This window comes from Leguminivora glycinivorella, chromosome 12, assembly GCF_023078275.1.
Source record: "Leguminivora glycinivorella isolate SPB_JAAS2020 chromosome 12, LegGlyc_1.1, whole genome shotgun sequence".
Lineage (NCBI taxonomy): Eukaryota > Metazoa > Arthropoda > Insecta > Lepidoptera > Tortricidae > Leguminivora > Leguminivora glycinivorella.
Window position 1 is genome coordinate 11,871,039 of NC_062982.1, and position 21,248 is coordinate 11,892,286.

At 38.3% G+C, this 21,248-nt stretch overlaps 2 protein-coding genes across 2 annotated transcripts; both read left to right on the top strand.

Annotated features, from left to right (window-relative positions):
* The first annotated feature begins 411 nt into the window (after window positions 1-411).
* On the top strand, window positions 412-12,700 carry LOC125231562 (opsin-2-like). Its single transcript, XM_048137019.1, has 8 exons — window positions 412-541; window positions 1,092-1,283; window positions 1,974-2,183; window positions 2,873-3,009; window positions 3,521-3,686; window positions 4,227-4,413; window positions 11,431-11,513; window positions 11,945-12,700. The coding sequence occupies exons 1-8, from the start codon at window positions 471-473 to the stop codon at window positions 12,048-12,050; spliced, it is 1,152 nt and encodes a 383-aa protein (XP_047992976.1). The 5' UTR covers window positions 412-470; the 3' UTR covers window positions 12,051-12,700.
* Window positions 12,701-17,470: 4,770 nt separating this feature from the next.
* LOC125231698 (uncharacterized protein C16orf52 homolog A) lies at window positions 17,471-20,301 on the top strand. The gene is made up of 3 exons (XM_048137230.1): window positions 17,471-17,742; window positions 17,875-18,087; window positions 18,409-20,301. The coding sequence occupies exons 1-3, from the start codon at window positions 17,640-17,642 to the stop codon at window positions 18,594-18,596; spliced, it is 504 nt and encodes a 167-aa protein (XP_047993187.1). The 5' UTR covers window positions 17,471-17,639; the 3' UTR covers window positions 18,597-20,301.
* The last annotated feature ends 947 nt before the right edge of the window (window positions 20,302-21,248 follow it).

Sequence of the window (21,248 nt, forward strand, 5' to 3'; positions counted from 1 at the left end):
TTGCAAAAAAATATAACAAAGACTTAAAAATAATATTATAATGATACCTGCTTAACGAGTTCTGTTCAGATTCTTTTTGTTGTTTGTGATTAATTAATATTTTCAAGAAATAAAGAAATATTGGCGCTTTTCCTTAGTTTTGAAAAGTTTCCGGAGTTCGGACGATCGTGACGATATCCTAAGTAGAAATTAACTTTTTCTATATGATTCATTATAAGTAGTAGGTACATACATGATTTGTGCTAAATACGGCTTCAGTTCAGAAGCTCTAATCTTTGATTTCGTTCGAATCGTCGCCTTTTCAGCACAAATCTGTGTCAGTGTCGCGCAAAACCTCAGTTAATCCGGTTGCGTGGATAATCTGTGAATCCGTTGCAATCCCATTAGTTGTTGATATAAAAGTTGAATGCGCATCAGATCGGCAGCAGTCAGTCAGTGGGGTCTGAGGACTACCGAGGGCTGCTCACAGGATGATTGCGACACAAGCCATGGACAACCAGACGGAGAGGAGTGAATACGGCGCGTACTTCGCGCCGCTTAGGTAATAGACATCAACGAGCCACTCATGTGCATAATATTATCATGATTTTTATTAATAAATAATTGGCATCAAAATTTGCTGATGTCGTGATGTCTCCGCCACATTTTAACCGAAACTTGACAGGTAAACTACTTAATTTGCGCTATCCTGGGGTTCTTCACGGTTCATGGAAGCCCTCAATCTGCTCGACAGCAAATCCCAAGAATTTTCGTCAGCACTTAGTCTTGACGATAGTTACTGTTATCAGCGTGCGTAGCCGAATGGCATTTCTCCGACGCCAAACGAAAAGGAAACGCCGCGCCAGTTAGTCTGGCTCTGTCGCGCCAATACGCACGAGCGATAGAGATAGATATCTATCTACTAGCGTTTCGTTTCGTGAGCGTTTCGTGAGCATTTGTGCCATTCGACAACGCACCCTGACCTTACTTAATATGTTAAGCTTAGCCTTGTTTCCTCCTCCTTCACCTTTCTCCTTCACAGAAAATCGAAAATCGTCAAAACAGAATTTCGGTGTATTCATAAAATTGTCTTGACCGTCCCTCGGGTCCAGGTCAAACGGCATCGACGGCGTCGAGATGCTCGGCGCCGGGCTGACGGGCGCGGACCTGGCCGCGGTGCCCGAGCACTGGCTCTCGTACCCCGCGCCCCCCGCCGCCGCACACACCGCGCTCTGCCTGCTCTACATCTTCCTCACCGCCGCTGCTCTCATTGGGAACGGTCTCGTCATCTTCATATTCTCCACGTAAGTACGCTATCTCCCTCTGTCTCTTTTTCTCGCTCTCTCGGGCGCCAAACTGGCCGCAGTGCCAAAAAAACCGATGCTTCTGATATGTAATTAATTGCTTGTTTTAAGTACTCCTCTAGGTAGGTATACATATATGTAGGTAATACTCAGCGTTAAATTAGCTAAAATTACACTTATATCAGCACCTACCTAAAGAGTGCTAACTAGAAAATGTTTTTTCCCCTCACTAGCTCGGAAACACGTGTTTTGTCCTTTAATACCAGCGGGTAAAAACGCATTTTATCCACTAGTGGGCAAAGTAATTTGACCTTGAATAAAGTCAAATTAACTGCTTTAAAATTGATAAAAGTGGGTGAATCTAGTAATAAAGATGATTTACCACCTGTGGAACTACTGGAAGCAGTGATAAACGCATTTTTAGCGTTGTAGTTTCCTCGCTATAGTGAGGGGAAAAGTTTTGTGTTACACTCGGGTGCAAATGTATTTTACTTCTCGTGTGTTAAAAAACTCACAAGTTCAGGATTCTATTCTCGAAGCACTCGCTTCGCTCGTGGTTCAACTATAGAATCCTTTCACTTGCTCGTTTTTCAATTCCACACTCGGCGTTAAAATACAACTTTGCCCCCTTGTATAACAAATAACTATTACTAGCTCATTACATTCCAATTACCATCTTTTTGTTTTCAGAACGAAAAGTCTTCGCACGCCCAGCAACCTTTTGATATTACAGCTGTCGATATTCGACTTCATAATGATGGCGAAAGCACCTATATTCATTTACAACAGTGCCATGAGAGGCTTCGCGCTAGGGGAGCTCGGGTGCCAAATATTTGCTCTAATGGGCGCCTACAGTGGAATCGGGGCTTCAATGACCAACGCTGTCATCGCCTTCGATAGGTAAGAAAATGTGTTTAATAATTTCTGTTACTAATTAGAATCACGTTCAGTGACATCACACTGTTATTCTCTATATTATTATTTATTTATTATTTATTAACCAGGCAGGCAATTGTAACAACTGATAGTTGCCTGTATCCAACTGTTCTTCCTACATCCGATATCGGATCGGATAATGTGAAAACGGCCTTAATATGTGTTCTTTAAATTTTTAAATACCTAGTTATCTAGTCGGTTCTTAAACTGGTTGACATTCAGTGCTGAGGTCACGTCTTATGGTAATTTGTTCCATGTTTTGACCAAGCAGTTGCTGAGAAAATGTTTGCGCGGGTTGTTTTTAGACAGTTCAGCTATTACGAGTAGTTTGTACTGGTGACCTCGCAGACGGGTATTATTGTTGCGCTTACATGTACAGGTCTTGAAACTGTAGAGTCGTGTTCAGATATGTTTTTGTACGTATATGTAATTATGTAACTAAACTGACTTCGTTGTTCAGTCATATTCCAGGATTGTTGAGCCATGTAGGGTTCTGGCTAAATTGGATAATGCATATTATAAGTATTGAACAACCAATGTAAGTAGAACCCTAAATTACTCAGCAATCCCGGAACGTGGTGGTTCAATGACTCGTTTGCTAGAATGGAGACCTGCGTCTAGTGAATTGATTGCATCTAGTGATTGTTTTGCAGACATTCAACCATAACACGACCTTTAGACGGCCGTCTATCGAAAGGGAAGGTGCTTCTGCTGATGGCGTTGGTTTGGATCTACTGCACGCCATGGGCTCTACTGCCGCTGCTTAAAATCTGGGGCCGATTTGTGCCAGGTAGATACCTATTTTCTTAACTGCTTAATTATACCTAGCAATACTAAGGTGCAACTAACAACTTAACAAATTTATTCAACATTTATAAAACTAACTGCCGTACTCGAAGAATGCTTCTAAGATATTAGTAAGATTTCACTGCGATATGAATCTGTCAGACTGTCAGTGTCAAAAATGTTCGAGTTTGGATATCGAAACGTCAATACGTTTCTTTAAACAAAAACCTTGTTATGACACTGAATTATCCGATCCATATCGTATACAGATCCAAAATTTTGCAAAACTTTAGTTCAAATTGAGCCGTGAGGTTGGTAAGCTGCGAATTGCTTGAAAGCTTAGCTGCGTGCTTCTTTTCTGCAAGAAACGGGCAAAAAGATTAATCTAATACATACAATTAAAATTATAATCCTAGTCTTTCTATGAAACGTCTATGGATCTGACTTAAGTAGGTAGTAGAAATTTAATGAAGACGTAATTTTTTAATTGCACTTACCTACATACTTGCTTGCAGAGGGCTACCTAACGTCCTGCACGTTCGACTACCTGACCAACACATTTGACACGAAGCTGTTTGTGGGCTGCATTTTCACATGCAGCTATGTATTCCCCATGTCTGCCATCGTCTACTTCTACAGTGGCATTGTCAAGCAAGTCTTCGCGCATGAGGCTGCTTTAAGGTACCTATGTCACTATGAAGCCAATCTATAATTAGTGAGAAAATATTAACATTACACTTTGTCTAATTTATTATGATGTGTTGTATTTTATTTTTCCCCGCACCAACCTATCGCTGCAATGTCACAATTTCGTTTTCTTTAGACTACCCCATAAATGCTAAGAGTGGCACTAAAACTTGATCAGTTTCATATACTCTGCTTACCCGTTTTGGGTATATACAGACATCCATAATATGGATATATTATATACTTTATACTTTATATACTTATACATACTAATATTATAAATGGGAAAGTGTGTGTGTCTGTTTGTGTGTCCGCCTTTCACGGCAAAACGGAGCGACGTATTGACGTGATTTTTTAAGTGGAGATAGTTGAAGGGATGGAGAGTGACATAGGCTACTTTTTGCCTCTTTCTAACCCCCCACTTTCCTAAAATCAGGGGTGAAAGTTTGTATGGAGTATTCCGCAATTTTAGAATTTAACGCGAGTGGATCCGCGGGCAAAAGCTAGTTAGTTTATAAATGTATGTTATTTCAGAGCACAGGCCAAGAAGATGAACGTAGAATCCCTGCGATCGAACCAGCAAGCTAACGCCGAGTCCGCCGAAATCCGGATAGCCAAAGCTGCCCTCACAGTGTGCTTCCTCTTCGTCGCCTCGTGGACGCCGTACGGCATCATGTCGCTTATCGGCGCGTTCGGGAACCAAGACTTGCTGACACCTGGGGTAAGACATTTCTAATTCAAAGCCTGAACTCTAATGCTATGCAGCGGTTAAGTGTTCTAAATTTACTACACCCGTATGACGTTTTAGAAGACATCTAATTAGGCAAAGAGGATCGAGTATTATAGAGAGTTACTGTCAAAGTAAAATGTGTAATCACAGTGCATAGACTGCCGTCTCTCGACACAGGCTTGAAACTTTTGTTCCTCAGTTTTGACAATTTGGCCCATATTGTTAGCTTGATATGTGTTAAAATGTCAAATATTAATATTAGCGCCATCTAGCCGAGCGTTCCCCAAAGGTGTAACGCCATCTAGGCCACCGTACCTTTTTCTCTAGGGCTTTGAGGTACGTTTTTTTCTTAGACTTTATCCGTCTATACGGAGTTACATAATATGTCTTTGAATTAGGTAAATAAATCAAACAAATAAAACATGATAAAACTAATACTACTACTTAAAACTAAATACCTAACCTACTTATAAATAAAATTGGCCTAAATCGCCGTCAATGGTCAAGGTACTCAGAAGGCTGGCAGCATTTCCACGCTGTATAGCGATACTTATACGTTGCGCGAAATACTGGCCAGCCCTCTCGTCGCCTGAGGTCTCTATTAGGCCTGATTTAGACGGCGTGCAAACTCGCATGCGATTTTGGTTACATTGCGGGATGTTGAGGTTACAAACAATTTTGCACAGCCATCAAATACCGCAATGTAATAAAACTCGTATGCGAGTTCTCGTACCATCTAAATGGGCCCTTAGGCGAGACGACAAATCTTTATTCAAAAGACGGGCAATGGGCCCCCATGGCCCCAAGGTCTCAACGCCAAACGCCGCAAATATGTAGCTGGTTCCTAGGGTATTATATTTGCGGCGTTTGATGCTTTCGGCTGAGGATGCCGCAACGCCAGCATCAACGCTGGTGACCGGGAGCACTTACATAGTTACTGATACCAAAGAGTATGGAGATTAGAAATATAAGGAGCGAAAGCTTTAACACTTTCGCAACCAGGCTAATTTCGAACAATACCCCAGAAACCGACAGTACCCGATAGTCGGGCAAGCGGCGGACGCTCAGGGCTGTGCCAAGTAACTTTCGTATACGTGCATAAAATGAAAGAGTGCGTAGCACAATGTCGAAAATCAAATGTTCTAAGTACGAAATTCCGAAAGACATGACATCGAAAATCAAAATTGCTAATGTACGAAATTCCTAAATTCAACAGTGAAGTTAACTCCTCTTCGCGTAATTGTGGCTGAGAGTTGTGCTCATCAACTACTGCATCCTCGCCGAATATATTTATTAAGTCTCGCTCAATGTCATCAGGACCACGAGCATTCGCCATCGTCGTAGTAGAAACAACCAAATTAATTATCAATTCCAATCAGAGGCAAAACCACAAAGTCCAGTAAGAAAGCAGAAGTCACAGTTGTCCAGAAACAAGCCGATAGTCGTCAAAATAAAAATTAACACAACACAACAACGTCCAAAGCACATCACAAACCATTACGGAATGGCTCGGATTGCAAATTTTACACCGTGACCGGTGTGAAAAACCCGAGTCGCAAACTTCAAATAGATAAGGGATGGTAAACAACATCTTGTAACTAAACCTCCGCTCACCTTTACTTATTTACTTACTTACTTGACTAACCATTAGTATAACTAACCCCCCTTTAAATATACCCCGTAAATTTGGACTTGTGATCGTCTAGCGTGAATAAGTAGAACCCTTCGATGTGAACCGCGATAACCCAGATCCTTTAATGAGTATCAGCTGTATTTTTGACTAATATTAAAATTTTATTTATTTATATTTTAAAGAAGAATAAAGGTTATTGTAGCACAATAATATAGTGTTATAGAAGAGTATTTTATCAGATTTAGGCCTAGAAAGTTATGAGTGAGAAAATTAATGACGTAATGAAGAAATTTTTAGAAAAGAAGTTAGTGAGTGAAACTTACATGAAATAAATATTAAAAAATATTTTAGAAAACATCGGCTACGCTCTATTTTCGATTCCGGTTTGGGGTGAGAACTTGCGATACCGTCTGGAATCCTTAGGCCCAATCAAACCACATTATCGGGCATCCTAAGCAAGTAAGCCTGAAGGGCTATCTATCTACAAACTAACCCCTTTTTTATTTTGTTTCTTTTCACTAGCTAAACCCCCCTTTTCCCCAATACTGCTAATAGACCATAACTTCTCGATCCTTCTAATGTATCATCAAGGCTCCGAGTAGTTGCTACCACTGAGAACGAAGTAAATAAGTCTAGTAACTCCTTGAAGCTTTTGACTTGTCATCAGTGGACGGCGCTCGCATGCCACTGGGCCCTATAACAAACCTATGCTTTTTATTCCAAAGTATAGTTTGTTTCCCTAACCAACTTGATAGAATTTACCTTGAAAAACTAGTTAGCAACACTCACTGGCTCGATGCTACATGAAGAATCAGAAATTGCTACCACAATTATTAATTTCACTCAAATAAATTAAGTAATAAGAGATTTTATAAATTACCAGTTTTACCACATATTTTAAGATAGTAAACACCACATTTAAAGTCCATTTAAACCATATAAATAGTAGTAGTTAAATTATTTCTCCACAATACACATTGACCAATTATAATTTAAGACCAATCATAACAGAACTCTACTTTCATAGAAATAGTGTGTGACTTTACCCTATTCCTATCGTTTTCCCTATTCTAGCATATCTGAAACACAGACCGTCACTTACCATAGATCTTGTGTTCAAAATATGCACAAGTGTATCCCTACCATAAGCTGTACAGTTCAGCCAGCGAAGCTGAGATAGGCAACCTATAGGCTTGTGTTCTTATCCCCCCCTCTGCTTTTGCCCGCGGGCTAGGGTAGCAGAGAGTAGATCGCCCTATCCGTGTATATATCCAGTATTCTAGGACACACCAGTACCAGCCACATGAGAGACCCAGCTGCGATCAACTTTACTTAGATGTGGATCGATCACAACCGAAATCCCCAGCGACCAACGCCAGCATGGACCAGAACACCGAGTAAATAAATATATATATATATAGGACCCCAGCCTCAAATACTGCCGACTTCTGTGAGCAAGGATTACTCCTAATGTCTTTCGTCAATCGTGAAAGTCCTCACTTCCATCTAACAGTTGGACTCTTTGAGACCGGTGAGAAAATACGCTTTTGTAAGTATAAAAAAAGCGCCCAAGCCCTCCACTTGGAACAAAAAGACCCCTAAACGCCTCTTATTTGACACCGTAAGGGAAGAAGCGCCTAGCCGGACAACAGTCTGTCACAAACAATGATCTGGCTTATAACTTTCACAAAATAACCCCATAGAAAATTACTAAATTCAATTTTACTGACCAACTAAACAAACGAATGAAGTTTCCTTTACGTGCTATAATCTAAGCTTAGTTTTGCAAGAATTACTCCCTACAAAACCAAACACAGACTTATCTCCAAGCACCAGCCATACATCGACCCAGTCTTTGTATTGCTTGACGGCACTCATGAAACAAAGCACAGAAAACTTCACTATACACATCAATTTAAATGTAACACCACACTATAAATAGAACACTAAAATAACCCCACAACTGACAGTAAAGCAATTCCACTACAGGTCTAAGTTCAACTGTACGACGATATTGTCCCCGCACAATCAAACAGAGACACAATTTCAAAGTTTACAATCACTTAGAATAATTTCCAAGTAAAAACAAACAGAGAAATAATAGCAGAACAACTTCACTCACCAGTATAACACACGAAAGCCAGAGACACTGTTAGTCTTGTAGATATTTTAAGAATGACGCGCGTCGGCTCGCTCCGACCCTTTTATAGATTCTAATTGAGACATAATTGGGACACAACTGGGACATAACTGGGACATACTTGGGACATAATTGGGACTTGGGACATAACTGGGACATACTTGGGACATAATTGGGACACAACTGGGACATAATTGGGACTTGGGACATACTTGGGACATAATTGGGACACAACTGGGACATACCTGGGACATAACAGGGACATACTTGGGACATGATTGGGACTTGGGACATAACTGGGACAGACTTGGGACATAATTGGGACACAACTGGGACATAACTGGGACATACCTGGGACATAACTGGGACATACTTGGGACATAATTGGGACTTGGGACATAACTGGGACATAATTGGGACACAACTGGGACATACCTGGGACTTGGGACATAATTGGGACATACCTGGGACATAATTGGGACTTGGGACATAACTGGGACTTGGGACATAACTGGGACATAATTGGGACACAACTGGGACATACCTGGGACTTGGGACATAATTGGGACATACCTGGGACATAATTGGGACTTGGGACATAATTGGGACACAACTGGGACATACCTGGGACATAATTGGGACTTGGGACATAATTGGGACTCATATAAGAAAAAGATCATAAGTGCTTTGTTTACTAAGTCATATGCCCTACGCAATAAAGTTCACGATCATCACGCGGATGTTTGCTTATTAACACGTGCAGATTGCAGCTGTTTTAGAGAGAGACAGAGCTATTGGTATTGATACCTATGTAGTCCAATAGTGGAGTGTGCCGTAAATATTTTTACGTAAATATTAATTTGTGAAAGACTGTTTAAATCAATTTAGTAAGTGACTTCGCAATGAAAGATCTCATTTGTTACTTAAATGATATACTCAAGGAGTATAATAATCAATATTAGTGATTATTACCTCTCTGACTTGTAATTGGAACCAAGACGCAATATCGGAACGCCATACGTTTGACAGATCAGATTGTTAGTGTCAACAATCCATCCATGTGAATATAGTTTGTAAATAAGTTTTTTCCAATAAGTTGTGCATCGAATTATAGTGATTTCTATGACTGATGACGTAACTAAACATGTGATTAACCATCACAGATATTATTTGTTAAAATATTCAATGAAATCCCGAAGGAAATATGCACCAAAAAGTTGGTCAAGGAAAAGTTGATTCGCCGTAAGTTTTATATGTTATAACGAGTCCATTTCCTCGTCACAGACGCTTGTTCTGTTACAATCTCCAGGGTTAAGTGTATGATCACAGTAACTACATTCTTTTGTCAAAGAAATTGCGACCTTATGGTATGTGTACTAGCGTACTAATTATCGTAACTATTCAAAGCTACTTGTTACGTTTTGCTTCCACGCAGTTGCAGTGCAGTGCTGTTTTATGACTGACCTATTGTCTTTTTCTGAGAACTGCCGCTTAGAAATTAGAAAGTTGCATTAGGTTCTTAGTTGAATTTCTTGGTTTATTTTTCTCCGAATTTTGTTTCACTAAAATCATCCTATGAGTACCTACTCTATCACTGTTAAATATTCGTAAACACAAATTAGGTTGTACGATTTACGAAAATTCTAACTCCTATTGATACATACCCGTGTATGCGATTTAACGTAACCAACTAATAAGAATTATTATTTTGTAATCGCATTAGGTAAAGTAAATAAAAATACAAAGTGAATTAATAAATATAATAATCAACTGTACTAACTTTTCGACCACATAAGTACATTATAAATATTATAATCAGAAGACAGTCAGTGGCAGCCCTGAGGTAGCGAAGATGCAAAGCTTGCCCGACTATCGGGTACGTTGGCGTCGCGTGAAGGTTTATAGCTCTTGCTCGACTATCGGGTATGCCGGCATCTGAGTAAAGTTTACGAGTACCCGATTGTCGGGTACGCGGTGTCCAATGTGTTAAGTATCAGATGTGCATATATAAAATCATAGATAGGTGGCGCTGCAATCGCTGCTGCATAAGGGTTTGACAATCTCTTAGCCTTCTCGGTAGTGACCCCGCCTACGGAGCAAGAGGTCCCGGGTTCAAATCCTGATGATACCTTTTTTATTTTTTTCTACTAATATTTTTCTTGAATTATTTTATTTTTTTCTTGTCCAAAAATATTTTATTTTGTTACAACTTTTCGAAATTTCATTCGCAAGACTTACAACATTACCTAAGAATCCTAAGATGGGGCAAACAATGTAAAAGGGCTTAAGTTAACATTTGTATGAATAAAACAATTAATAAATACAAATAAAATACACAAAAAGAAAATTAATGTATAAAAAAAAACAAAAAGCAAAAAGATCACTGTCAGAATCGAACCCATGAACATCTGCGTACGAAGCCAGCGCACTACCACGGGACTACGTCTTGACTTGCTCAGTCTGACGAAATCAGCCTAGAGAAAAGAACGTCTAAATGTCATGTCACATCGCTGATCATTGAGCGAGACATGCGCTCCAAGCGGAGAGATTTGTAACTGCAATTACAAGGCCTCAGCCGGTCATTTTTGCGATTGTTGTACTTCGACAGATGTTCCTCCTTTATACCTCTATTCTCCCTGCCAAAGAGGATAGAGTATTAAAGAGAATTACTGTCAAAGTAAAATATGTAATCACAGTGCATAGACTGCCATCTCTCGACACAGGCTTAAAACTTTTGAACCTCAGTAATGACAATTACTTATCTCAATTACATCTAGTTATATTTGCTGATACCAAAGACCTATATAACTTCGTAAAGACCGATAAAGTCTAAGAAAAAAACGTACCCCAAAACCATACAGAAAAAGGTACGGTGAGCTAGATGGCGATACACCTTTGGGGTACGCTCGACTAGATAGCGCTAATATTAATGTTTGACATTTTAAAACATATCAAGCTAAGAATATGGGCCAAATTGTCAAAACTGAGGTTCAAAAGTTTTAAGCCGGTGTCGAGAGATGGCAGTCTATGCACTGTGATTACACATTTTACTTTGACAGTCATTCTCTATAATACTTGATCCTCTTTGCTGATACTTACTCATTCTCCCACTGTAGGTACATAATCTTGCAGATATTTAATATCATGAAACAATGATTACACTATTACTGCATACCTAAATTATGTCCTTTAATATCCTAATTTAATTTAGGCAATATTTTTTACCAAATTACAGGTGACAATGATTCCCGCTGTGGCGTGTAAAGCTGTCGCGTGCATAGATCCCTGGGTTTACGCCATCAGCCATCCAAAATACAGGTATGTATAATATGTTTTCTAACACTATGTGATCAGCCACATATTACGTCACAGTATAATTGGGGGGTCATACTGCTTTAGTTATACTTCCGTGGGTCATACTAAATGTGACAATCCATATACATGGTGAACAGGGGTTCAAAAAATCGAAATTTTGTGCGACTTAATATGTGGATAGCCCCTAGGATTGGTTTATAAAAACAAATTAATATACCTATTATTTTATTAATATTATAAATTGAATGCGAAAGTTACTCTGTCTATCATGTAACTGTATGACTTTTATTAATACCACTCGGTGGTGAACAAGCATACAGCCTGCCTGATATGATAGTAAACGGTCACCTACCCGGTCTACAACTCCGAGTCCGAGGTGTTAAATGCGCATTGACGACCCTTTAAAAACCTATATTTATTTTGTTTTCGTACAGGCAAGAACTCCAGCGCCGCATGCCTTGGCTACAAATCAACGAGCCCGACGACACGGCGTCCACGGCCACCACGAACACTTCTGCACCACCTCCTGCTTCTGCTTAGCCTAATTAAGAAATAATCTACTTGATAAAGATGAGATAACATTTTCGTTTAATCGTCTGACCGCGGTCTTTACACCAGGGGTTTCCAAAAAGCATATCGCGGTCCAGAACCGGAGCGCTGTCCTATTTAATGAGGACCGCGTTTTGATGTGCTGCCGCGCCGTCCGGGTCGCGGTGGTAATTTTTTTAATCGGACCCCTTTATACCTCTTAATCGGGGACCCCTACCTTACATTATAACCTGTTGCTCGAATAGCGCAAAAAGTTTATAATATAAATCATAGTTTGATTTTGTACATAAGTAAATCATAACTATTTTCTACACATGATTTGAAGAAAAAATCAAACAGGCTACTTATTTAATAATTTACATAGGTACCTAAGTAGTTAATAGAAACATTCGAAACCTTATTTATTTAACCTAATTTTTTTTTTCGGAATGGTAGAGCATTTAAGTGACCCTGGCTAACACCGATGGATAACTGATTATAATGACTATAGCGATTTTAAAAGGACTTCGAAAGGAAAACGTATGTGCCTATAATTAAAAAATGTGTATCATTATTTTAGTATTTGCAAACTTGCCACAGATTGTGCCAGTAATCTAAGTTTATTAATAAATACATATATTTGAGGTACAATGTGGTAAAAATGTGGTTTCATTTAATATATAAATCTAACATTATTTAGGTTTTGATGTGCCAAGAGAGGAAAATGGGAACTACTGTAACTAAATCTCCGCTCACCTTACTTATTTACTTACTTACTTGACTAACCAACAGTATAGTTAACCCCCCTTTAAATATACCCTATAAATTTGGCCTTGTGATCGTCTAGCGTGAATAAGTAGAACCCTTCGATGTGAACCGCGATAACCTAGATCCTTTAATGAGTATCAGCTGTATTTTTGACTAATATTTAAAATTTTATTTATTTATATTTTAAAGAAAAATAAAGATTATTGTAGCCTAAAAATATAGTGTTATAGAAGAGTATTTTATCAGATTTAGGCCTAGAAAGTTATGAGTAAGAAAATTAATGACGTAATGGGGAAATTTTTAGTATAGAAGTTAGTGAGTGAAATATACATGAAATAAATATTAAAAAATATTTTGGTAATCATCGGCTACGCTCTATTTTCGATTCCGGTTTGGGGTGAGAACTTGCGATACCGTCTGGAATCCTTAGGCCCAATAAAAACCACATTATCGGGCATCCTAAGCAAGTAAGCCTGAAGGGCTATCTATCTAAAAACTAACCCCCTTTTTGTTTTGTTTCTTTTTCCCTAGCTAAACCCCCCTTTTCCCCAATACTGCTAATAGACCATAACTTCTCGATCTTTCTAATGTTTTAACGAAACACCGAGCAGTCAAACTTTTCTAAGCTTTTGACTTTCCATCAGTGGACGGCGCTCGCATGCCACTGGGCCCTATAACAAACCTATACTTTTTATTCCAAAGAATAGTTTGTTTCCCTAACCAACTTGATAGAATTTACCTTGAAAAACCAGTTAGCAACACTAAGTGTCCCGCAGCCACACCGAAAAATCAGAAATTGCTACCACAATTATTAATTTCACTCAGATAAATTAAGTAATAAGATATTTTATAAATTACCAGTTTTACCACATATTTTAAAATAGTAAACACCACATTTAAAGTCAATTTAAACCATATATATAGTAGTAGTTAAATTATTTCTCCACAATACACGTTGACCAATTATATTCCAAGACCAATCATAAAAGAACTCTACTTTCATAGAAATAGTGTGTGACTTTACCCTAGTCCTATCGTTTTCCCTACTCTAGCATATCTGAAACAAAGACCATCACTTACCATTGATCTAATGTTCAGAATATGCACAAGTGTATCCCTACTATAAGCTGTACAGTTCAGCCAGCGAAGCTGAGATAAGCAACCTATAGGCTTGTGTTGGTCAGACCCCCCCCCCCCTCTGCTTTTGCCCGCAGGCTAGGGTAGCAGAGAGTAGATCGCCCTATCCGTGTATATATCCAGTATTCTAGGACACACCAGTACCATCCAAATGAGAGACCCAGCTGCGATCAACTTTACTTAGATGTGGATCGATCACAACCGAAATCCCCAGCGACCAACGCCAGCATGGACTAGAGCACCGAGTAAATAAATATAAATATATATAGGACCCCAGCCTCAAATACTGCCGACTTCAGTGAGCAAGGATTACTCCTAATGTCTTTCGTCAATCGTAAAAGTCCTCACTTCCATCTAACAGTTGGACTCTTTGAGACCGGTGAGAAAATACGCTTTTGTAAGTATAAAAAATCGTCCAAGCCTCCACTTGGAACAAAAAGACCCCTAAACGCCTTATGTTTAACAGCCGCAAGGTATAAAGCGCTTAGCCGGACAACAGTCTGTCACAAACAATGATCTGGCTTATAACTTTCACAAAATAACCCCATAGAAAATTACTAAATTCAATTTTACTGACTAACTAAACAAACGAGTGAAGTTTTCTTTACGTGCTATAATCTAAGCTTAGTTTTGCAAGAATTACTCCCTACAAAACCAAACACAGACTTATCTCCAAGCACCAGCCATACATCGACCCAGTCTTTGTATTGCTTGACGGCACTCAAGAAACAAAGCACAAAAAACTTCACTATACACATTAATTTAAATGTAACACTACACTATAAATAGAACACTAAAATAACCCCACAACTGACGGTAAAGCAATTCCACCACAGGTCTAAATTCAACTGTACGACGATATTGTCCCCGCACAATCAAACAGAGACACAATTTCAAAGTTTACAATCACTTAGAATAATTTCCAAGTAAAAACAAACAGAGAAATAATAGCAGAACAACTTCACTCACCAGTATAACACACAAAAGCCAGAGACACTGTTAGTCTTGTGGATATTTTAAGAATGCCCCGCGTCAGCTCGCTCCGACCCTTTTATAGCCTTTAATCCAGACATAATACGGACTGCAGACGTTTTGCAGACATAAGTTTTCTGTTATATGGTGAAACTCTATTACTATTAGTAGCGAGCCAAGCCAATATACAGTGCATGTACACCTGTATAGGTAGAATCTTGGAGATTCGAATATAAAATATTGTACCTAACACCTAATAATGTAAACCCAATATTCACATGCAAATAAATCATTCATTCATTCATTCATTCATTCATTCATTCATACCGCGGACTGCAGATGTTTTGCAGACACAATGCAGATGTTTTACAGACATAACGCGGACTGCAGACGTTTTGCAGACACAATACAGATGTTTTGCAGACATAACGCGGACTGCAGACGTTTTGCAGACCCAATGCAGACGTTTTACAGACATAACGCGGACTGCAGACGTTTTGCAGACACAATACAGACGTTTTGCAGACATAACGCGGACTGCAGACGTTTTGCAGACACAATATCGACAGAAAGCCATTAACTTGCGCACATAAGAAAAAGATCATAACTGTTTTGTTTACTAAGCCGTATGCCTTAGGCATTATTGTCCAAGACAGCTCAGCACGTACGTTTTTGCTTCTCAATAGTAACACCTGCATGACTGCACGTGTTTTAGAGAGAGACAGAGCTATTGATATTGATGCCTATCTAGTTCAATAGTGGAGCATTCCGTAAATCGATAAATATTTTTACGTAAATATTATTTTGTGAAAGATTGTTTAAATCAATTTAATAAGTAACTTCGCAATAAAAGATTACATTTGTTCCTAATTATTACATTGAATGATATATTCAGGAAGTATAATAATCAATATTAGTGATTATTACCTATCTGACTTGTAATTGGAACCAAGACGCAATATCGGAACGCCATTCGTCTGACAGAGCAGATTGTTAATGTCAACAATCCATCCATGTGAATATAGTTTGTAAATAAGCTTTTTCCAATAAGTTGTTCAACGAATAATAGTGAATTTTATGAGTGGTGACGTAACTAAACATGTGATAAACCATCACAGATATTATTTGTTAAAATATTCAATGAAATCCCGAAGGAAATATGCACCAAAAAGTTAGCCAAGAAAAAGTTGATTTGCCGTAAGTCTTATATGTAATAACGAGTCCATTTCCTCGTCATAGACGCTTGTTCTGTTACACTACGACGGAGAGAACATGTATTAAATCAACGAGCTTTAACCCCTGGTTCACTATACTTAAATCATTGCAAACTACTCATAAAATAACCCATTTCAAGGAAATAGTACTTAACGATACAAGTGCGGAAAAGAGGAAGTACGAAACAATAACGAAACGTGGCGATAAATCTAATTAACTACATGAGTAACGAATTACCTCTTATGTCGGTTTATTGCCACTCGTTTCGTACTTCCTCTTTTTCGCATTTGTATCGAAATTACTATTATTCTGATGCAAAAAAGGGCCACTTGCACCAACCACGTAACTCAGGGTTAGTGGGCTGTCATCTGTCAAATTCCATACACAATGGTGGGTTAACCCTCCATTTTCGTTGGTGCAAGTAACCCTAATAGTACTAAAACACGACCACACGATCCACATCAAAGAATATAATAATACTCACTAGATCCACACACTATCCCTTAGAGAAAAAACTCGTTCTCTCTCTCACTTACATGAAAAGTTTCATGATCAAGGTGCGGTGCGGTCGTGTGTTAGCTACTTAATGTCTCTAATTACATTACAAAATATTAATTAGAGTAAAAGAGGAACATTAACCAAATTCAATTATTTTTTAATTTACAGCACAATCGAGGTCGAGAATAAGAAAAAGAAACCGGCCAAGAGCGTGTCGGGCCACGCTCAGTGTAGGGTTCCGTAGTTTTCCGTATTTTTCTCAAAAACTACTGAACCTATCAAGTTCAAAACAATTTTCCTAGAAAGTATTTATAAAGTTCAACTTTTGTGATTTTTTTCATATTTTTTAAACATATGGTTCAAAAGTTAGAGGGGGGGGGACGCACTTTTTTTTCCTTTAGGAGCAATTATTTCCGAAAATATTAATATTATCAAAAAACGATCTTAGTAAACCCTTATTCATTTTTAAATACCTATCCAACAATATATCACACGTTGGGGTTGGAATGAAAAAAAATATCAGCCCCCACTTTACATGTAGGGGGGGTACCCTAATAAAACATTTTTTTCCATTTTTTATTTTTGCACTTTGTTGGCGTGATTGATGTACATATTGGTACCAAATTTCAGCTTTCTAGTGCTAACGGTTACTGAGATTATCCGCGGACGGACGGACGGACGGACGGACGGACAGACAGACATGGCGAAACTATAAGGGTTCCTAGTTGACTACGGAACCCTAAAAATCTTTCTCTCGCTCGCTCACGTATCGAAGAATGTTGGTTTGGTTGGCGCTGACTGTTCATGTGTTAGCACTCGCTCGTTAGCGCTATTCTATTCTGAACGCAAACTGTCAATGTCACTTGTCAACACATGAACTCAGTGTACAATTACAATAGCGTAAATACGCTGTTTGTGATGGGTTCTATGAATATTAACAAAATATTATAAACCTGTGGTTTATGCCATCTAAATTCTTGATAAACATAATAATAAGATTACTCTGTCAATATGGATAAGCTGACAGTGATATCAGGGACTCTGTTTATGGCAGCTGATGTGTTTGCAATAGTTAGCCTTGCCATGCCAGACTGGATAATTACTGATGTTGGAGGTAAAAAATTGATATTCACATTGTACTTTGCGTCTACAATAACAGTAACCTTGGAGGTTGGAACTATCATTTTGCTATGTGTTATTTCTTAGTTGATTCTTATTGGAAATTATAATCAACAATTTTTTACAGGGGATACTCGACTGGGGCTCATGTGGTCCTGTATTACTCTATATAACAGGCCACAAGTATGCTTCACTCCAGACCTACAACCTGAATGGCTTCTAGCCCTCATTTGCATCTTTATTGGATGTATATGCATTACAACAACTGTGATACTCTTGGCATCAAGTCACTTTGACCGTAATGTTATCCCATATGCAAGATGGGTCGGCTTTGCTGCAAGTAAGTATATGTTTATTATATATCTTTGTACTTCTCTTCAGAAAATATATGACTTTAAATCCTAAATGTGAAAAGATATTAATTTACCAGCCTAATTTTGATTTGTTTTCTGGTCTAAACTCAACATGTACTTTGTCATGACCACCCTTTTAATTTCAACTTTTTGGATTTTTGACAATTACATCAGAATTTTTTGACAGTACTTGAAAGGTTTGATAAGCTTTTAGCATTTACCATCATGAACTGAGTTATGACCAGTATAGTAAATTCCATGTATCCTTATAAATATATACATAATACTTGAACTGTCTTTACTTTCAGTGGTAGTTTTCTGCTTGGCTGCAGTAATATTTCCAATGGGATTTCATGTTGATGAGATCGGAGGCCAGCCATACCAACTACCAAACAGCCATCAAGTGGGAATATCTTACATATTATTTGTTCTCTCTCTGTGGATAACAGTAATATCAGAGCTCTTTGCTGGCAAAGTGTGTCTGCCCCATTTCTAAGCATATATCAGTGTTAATAATGGTAATTACATTCCAATTACTTTTGAAGGCCTCTTTAAGTGGCTCATTTTTGCAGCATTTACACTATGTTAGTTAATGTGGCTGCCACACTTATCACAGACAAGTCTAAGTTTCCAAGTAGACAATACTGTTTGCTTGTTATAACTAGACTGTGATGATACAATGTGAAAACTTGCTGCTCCATAGAGAAAGGCTAAAGATGTAGGTATACATTAATAACTTACCACAAGTACCATGCTGAAACATATACTAGACAAAGATTGAAGTAGCAGTGTGAGCTAGGAGCAGCTAATTCCAAAACACTATTCGACCATTATATGAGTGTATGAGATCTGACTTTCAGTATTGAGATCTGATTATAATAGTTTTAATTTTATGTATGACTCTAGCAGTAGGTGTTAATGTTTTTGTATTATATTGAAAATGTAATTATGTTTGAATAATTACCTAAAGTAAAACCTACTTAGCTTGTAAATTATGAATAATTGGTAATGGGGTAGGTAATGATAAATAGGCTTATCTATTGACAAGTAAATCTTGTCACCAAAAAAGGCGGCAAATTTGGAAAATGTAGGGGCAAAGGCACGTAGAGAATTTGATTTTCGCGCCTTTCTGTTAGAGACAAGATTTGCTTATCTGTCTATAAATACCAAACCAACCAACACATTACAACTGATGCAGTTTTGAAATGCTAATGAATTTTGCTAAATTTTTTGTATCAAATACTTCAGGCTTCATCATAGGCAAGATACTGGTTTGGTGTCATCCATTAATCCAAGGTTTTGGAATTCCTCCTCCAATATCACACAAGGAGAAGGCTCCTGAATATGTACTATCTCACTGTGCATGAGACTTTTCTTCAAAATCAGCTTGATTTGACTACCTAACATAATTTCTATTTAAAGAATCCGCTCCCTTATCGCAAGTATTGAATGCGATGCTCAATACAGCCCGTGTGTGTGAGAACTGTGTCGCGAGCTTATGGACGTTTACCTTTATGGCCGCTGTACACATGGGGCCAATGGTTGGGCCAACCCGTGGAGCAGCCCCTTGGCCGAGATAAGAGTTGCTGTTTACACATTGGTGAACCAATCACTTGGCATTGGCCCTTTATGAAAGATGGACGTAGAATGGAAAAGGCTAGGTAATTCTAGGTCATTTACGTTGTCAGCAAAATTTAATTAATATAATAATAACCTCGTGATAAAATTAAATTATCTGAAATATTAAACATTTTTTGAATATTCTGATAAACACATTTATCTTTTTTAGGCAGTACATTAAACAATTGCAAGGGTGTTGTATTTCCTAAAACCAACACTATTATTGGCATAGATATACTTATTATTTTCGTAAATCTTTCACTACTGTCCTCTCTGACGGCTGACGACAAACTGAATGGGGCGCCAAAGTGTGAACGCAGTTGGCCATTGGCGCCAAGATCCTTTGATGTGTGGACAAAAAACCGACACCAGTCGGTTGGCCGGCCAGCGCTGGCGCCAACTGCCATCGTACGGCCAAGTTTAGTAGCCCTTTACACGCTTGGCCAAGGGGTTGGTCTAACCGTTGGCCCCATCATTTGTTAGTCGTATACCTCGAAATCAAAAAATCCTTGTAGCTTTTCACCTATTCGCGTTTTGCCGCGGTAGCGTATTTTGTTGTAGCGTGTAATATCGGTGGTATATTTTGGGGCCGTCCATAAATTACGTCATTCTAAATTAGGGGGGGGGGGTTTGGTCTGCGGATGACGGTAAATGATTGATGGGGGGGGGGGTGTTTCGAAATTGACGTCATTCTTATTTATAGTTTATTTTTCACGTACAAAAAGATTATTTCTAAAAAGAAATTTCTTCCAGCACACCTAGTAAGTGAGACTGCAAATGTGAGAGGCGGCTAAGGCGCATACAATACTAAAATAACTCATAATAAACATACATAAGTAATGCAACATAGATGTACACAAATACAGTAATAACTACAGATAAAATACTCTAACAATAATATTACATATAATACTAGCTGCCCGCCCCGGCTTCGCCCGTGGTACTTAAATGTATTATACATATAAACCTTCTTTAAGAATCAGTCTATCTATTTAAAAAAACCGCATCAAAATCCGTTGCGTAGTTTTAAAGATCTAAGCATACATAGGGACAGACAGCGAAAGCGACTTTGTTTTATACTATGTATTTATATTATATTATAAGTAGTTATATTATATCAATGATTATTGCCAAAGTAAAAATAATCAAAGATGATTCTATAACCAAGTGTTTTAATCATATAATACCCTATTTTTCTCAAATCTGCAATGTTTTATTTTGTCAAACTGGTAATGACGTCAATTTTGGGAGAAGGGGGGGGGGGTCATTAAGATATGACGATAGGATGATTATAGGGGGGGGGGGGGGGTCTAAAATCTGAAAAAATCGATGACGTAATTTATGGACAGCCCCTTTGGCACTCGCATATATTTTTAATAGATTTTTACAACGGTAGCAAATTTTGATGTAGCATTATTATTTATTATCAATAGCCTATTTAGTTAACCGCATTTATTTTCAATAGATTTTTATAACAATAGCAGATTTTTATGTAGCGTTTATCACTAATAGCCTATTCAGTTAGCCG

Bases quoted from the DNA above. Each gene is read 5' to 3' on its own strand.
- LOC125231562 (XM_048137019.1), top strand. From the start codon at position 471: ATGATTGCGACACAAGCCATGGACAACCAGACGGAGAGGAGTGAATAC. The intron at 542-1,091 runs GTAATAGACATC...CCTCGGGTCCAG, and splicing joins GCGTACTTCGCGCCGCTTAG to GTCAAACGGCATCGACGGCG. The intron at 11,514-11,944 runs GTATGTATAATA...GTTTTCGTACAG, and splicing joins ATCAGCCATCCAAAATACAG to GCAAGAACTCCAGCGCCGCA.
- LOC125231698 (XM_048137230.1), top strand. From the start codon at position 17,640: ATGGATAAGCTGACAGTGATATCAGGGACTCTGTTTATGGCAGCTGAT. The intron at 17,743-17,874 runs GTAAAAAATTGA...AATTTTTTACAG, and splicing joins GATAATTACTGATGTTGGAG to GGGATACTCGACTGGGGCTC. The intron at 18,088-18,408 runs GTAAGTATATGT...CTTTACTTTCAG, and splicing joins ATGGGTCGGCTTTGCTGCAA to TGGTAGTTTTCTGCTTGGCT.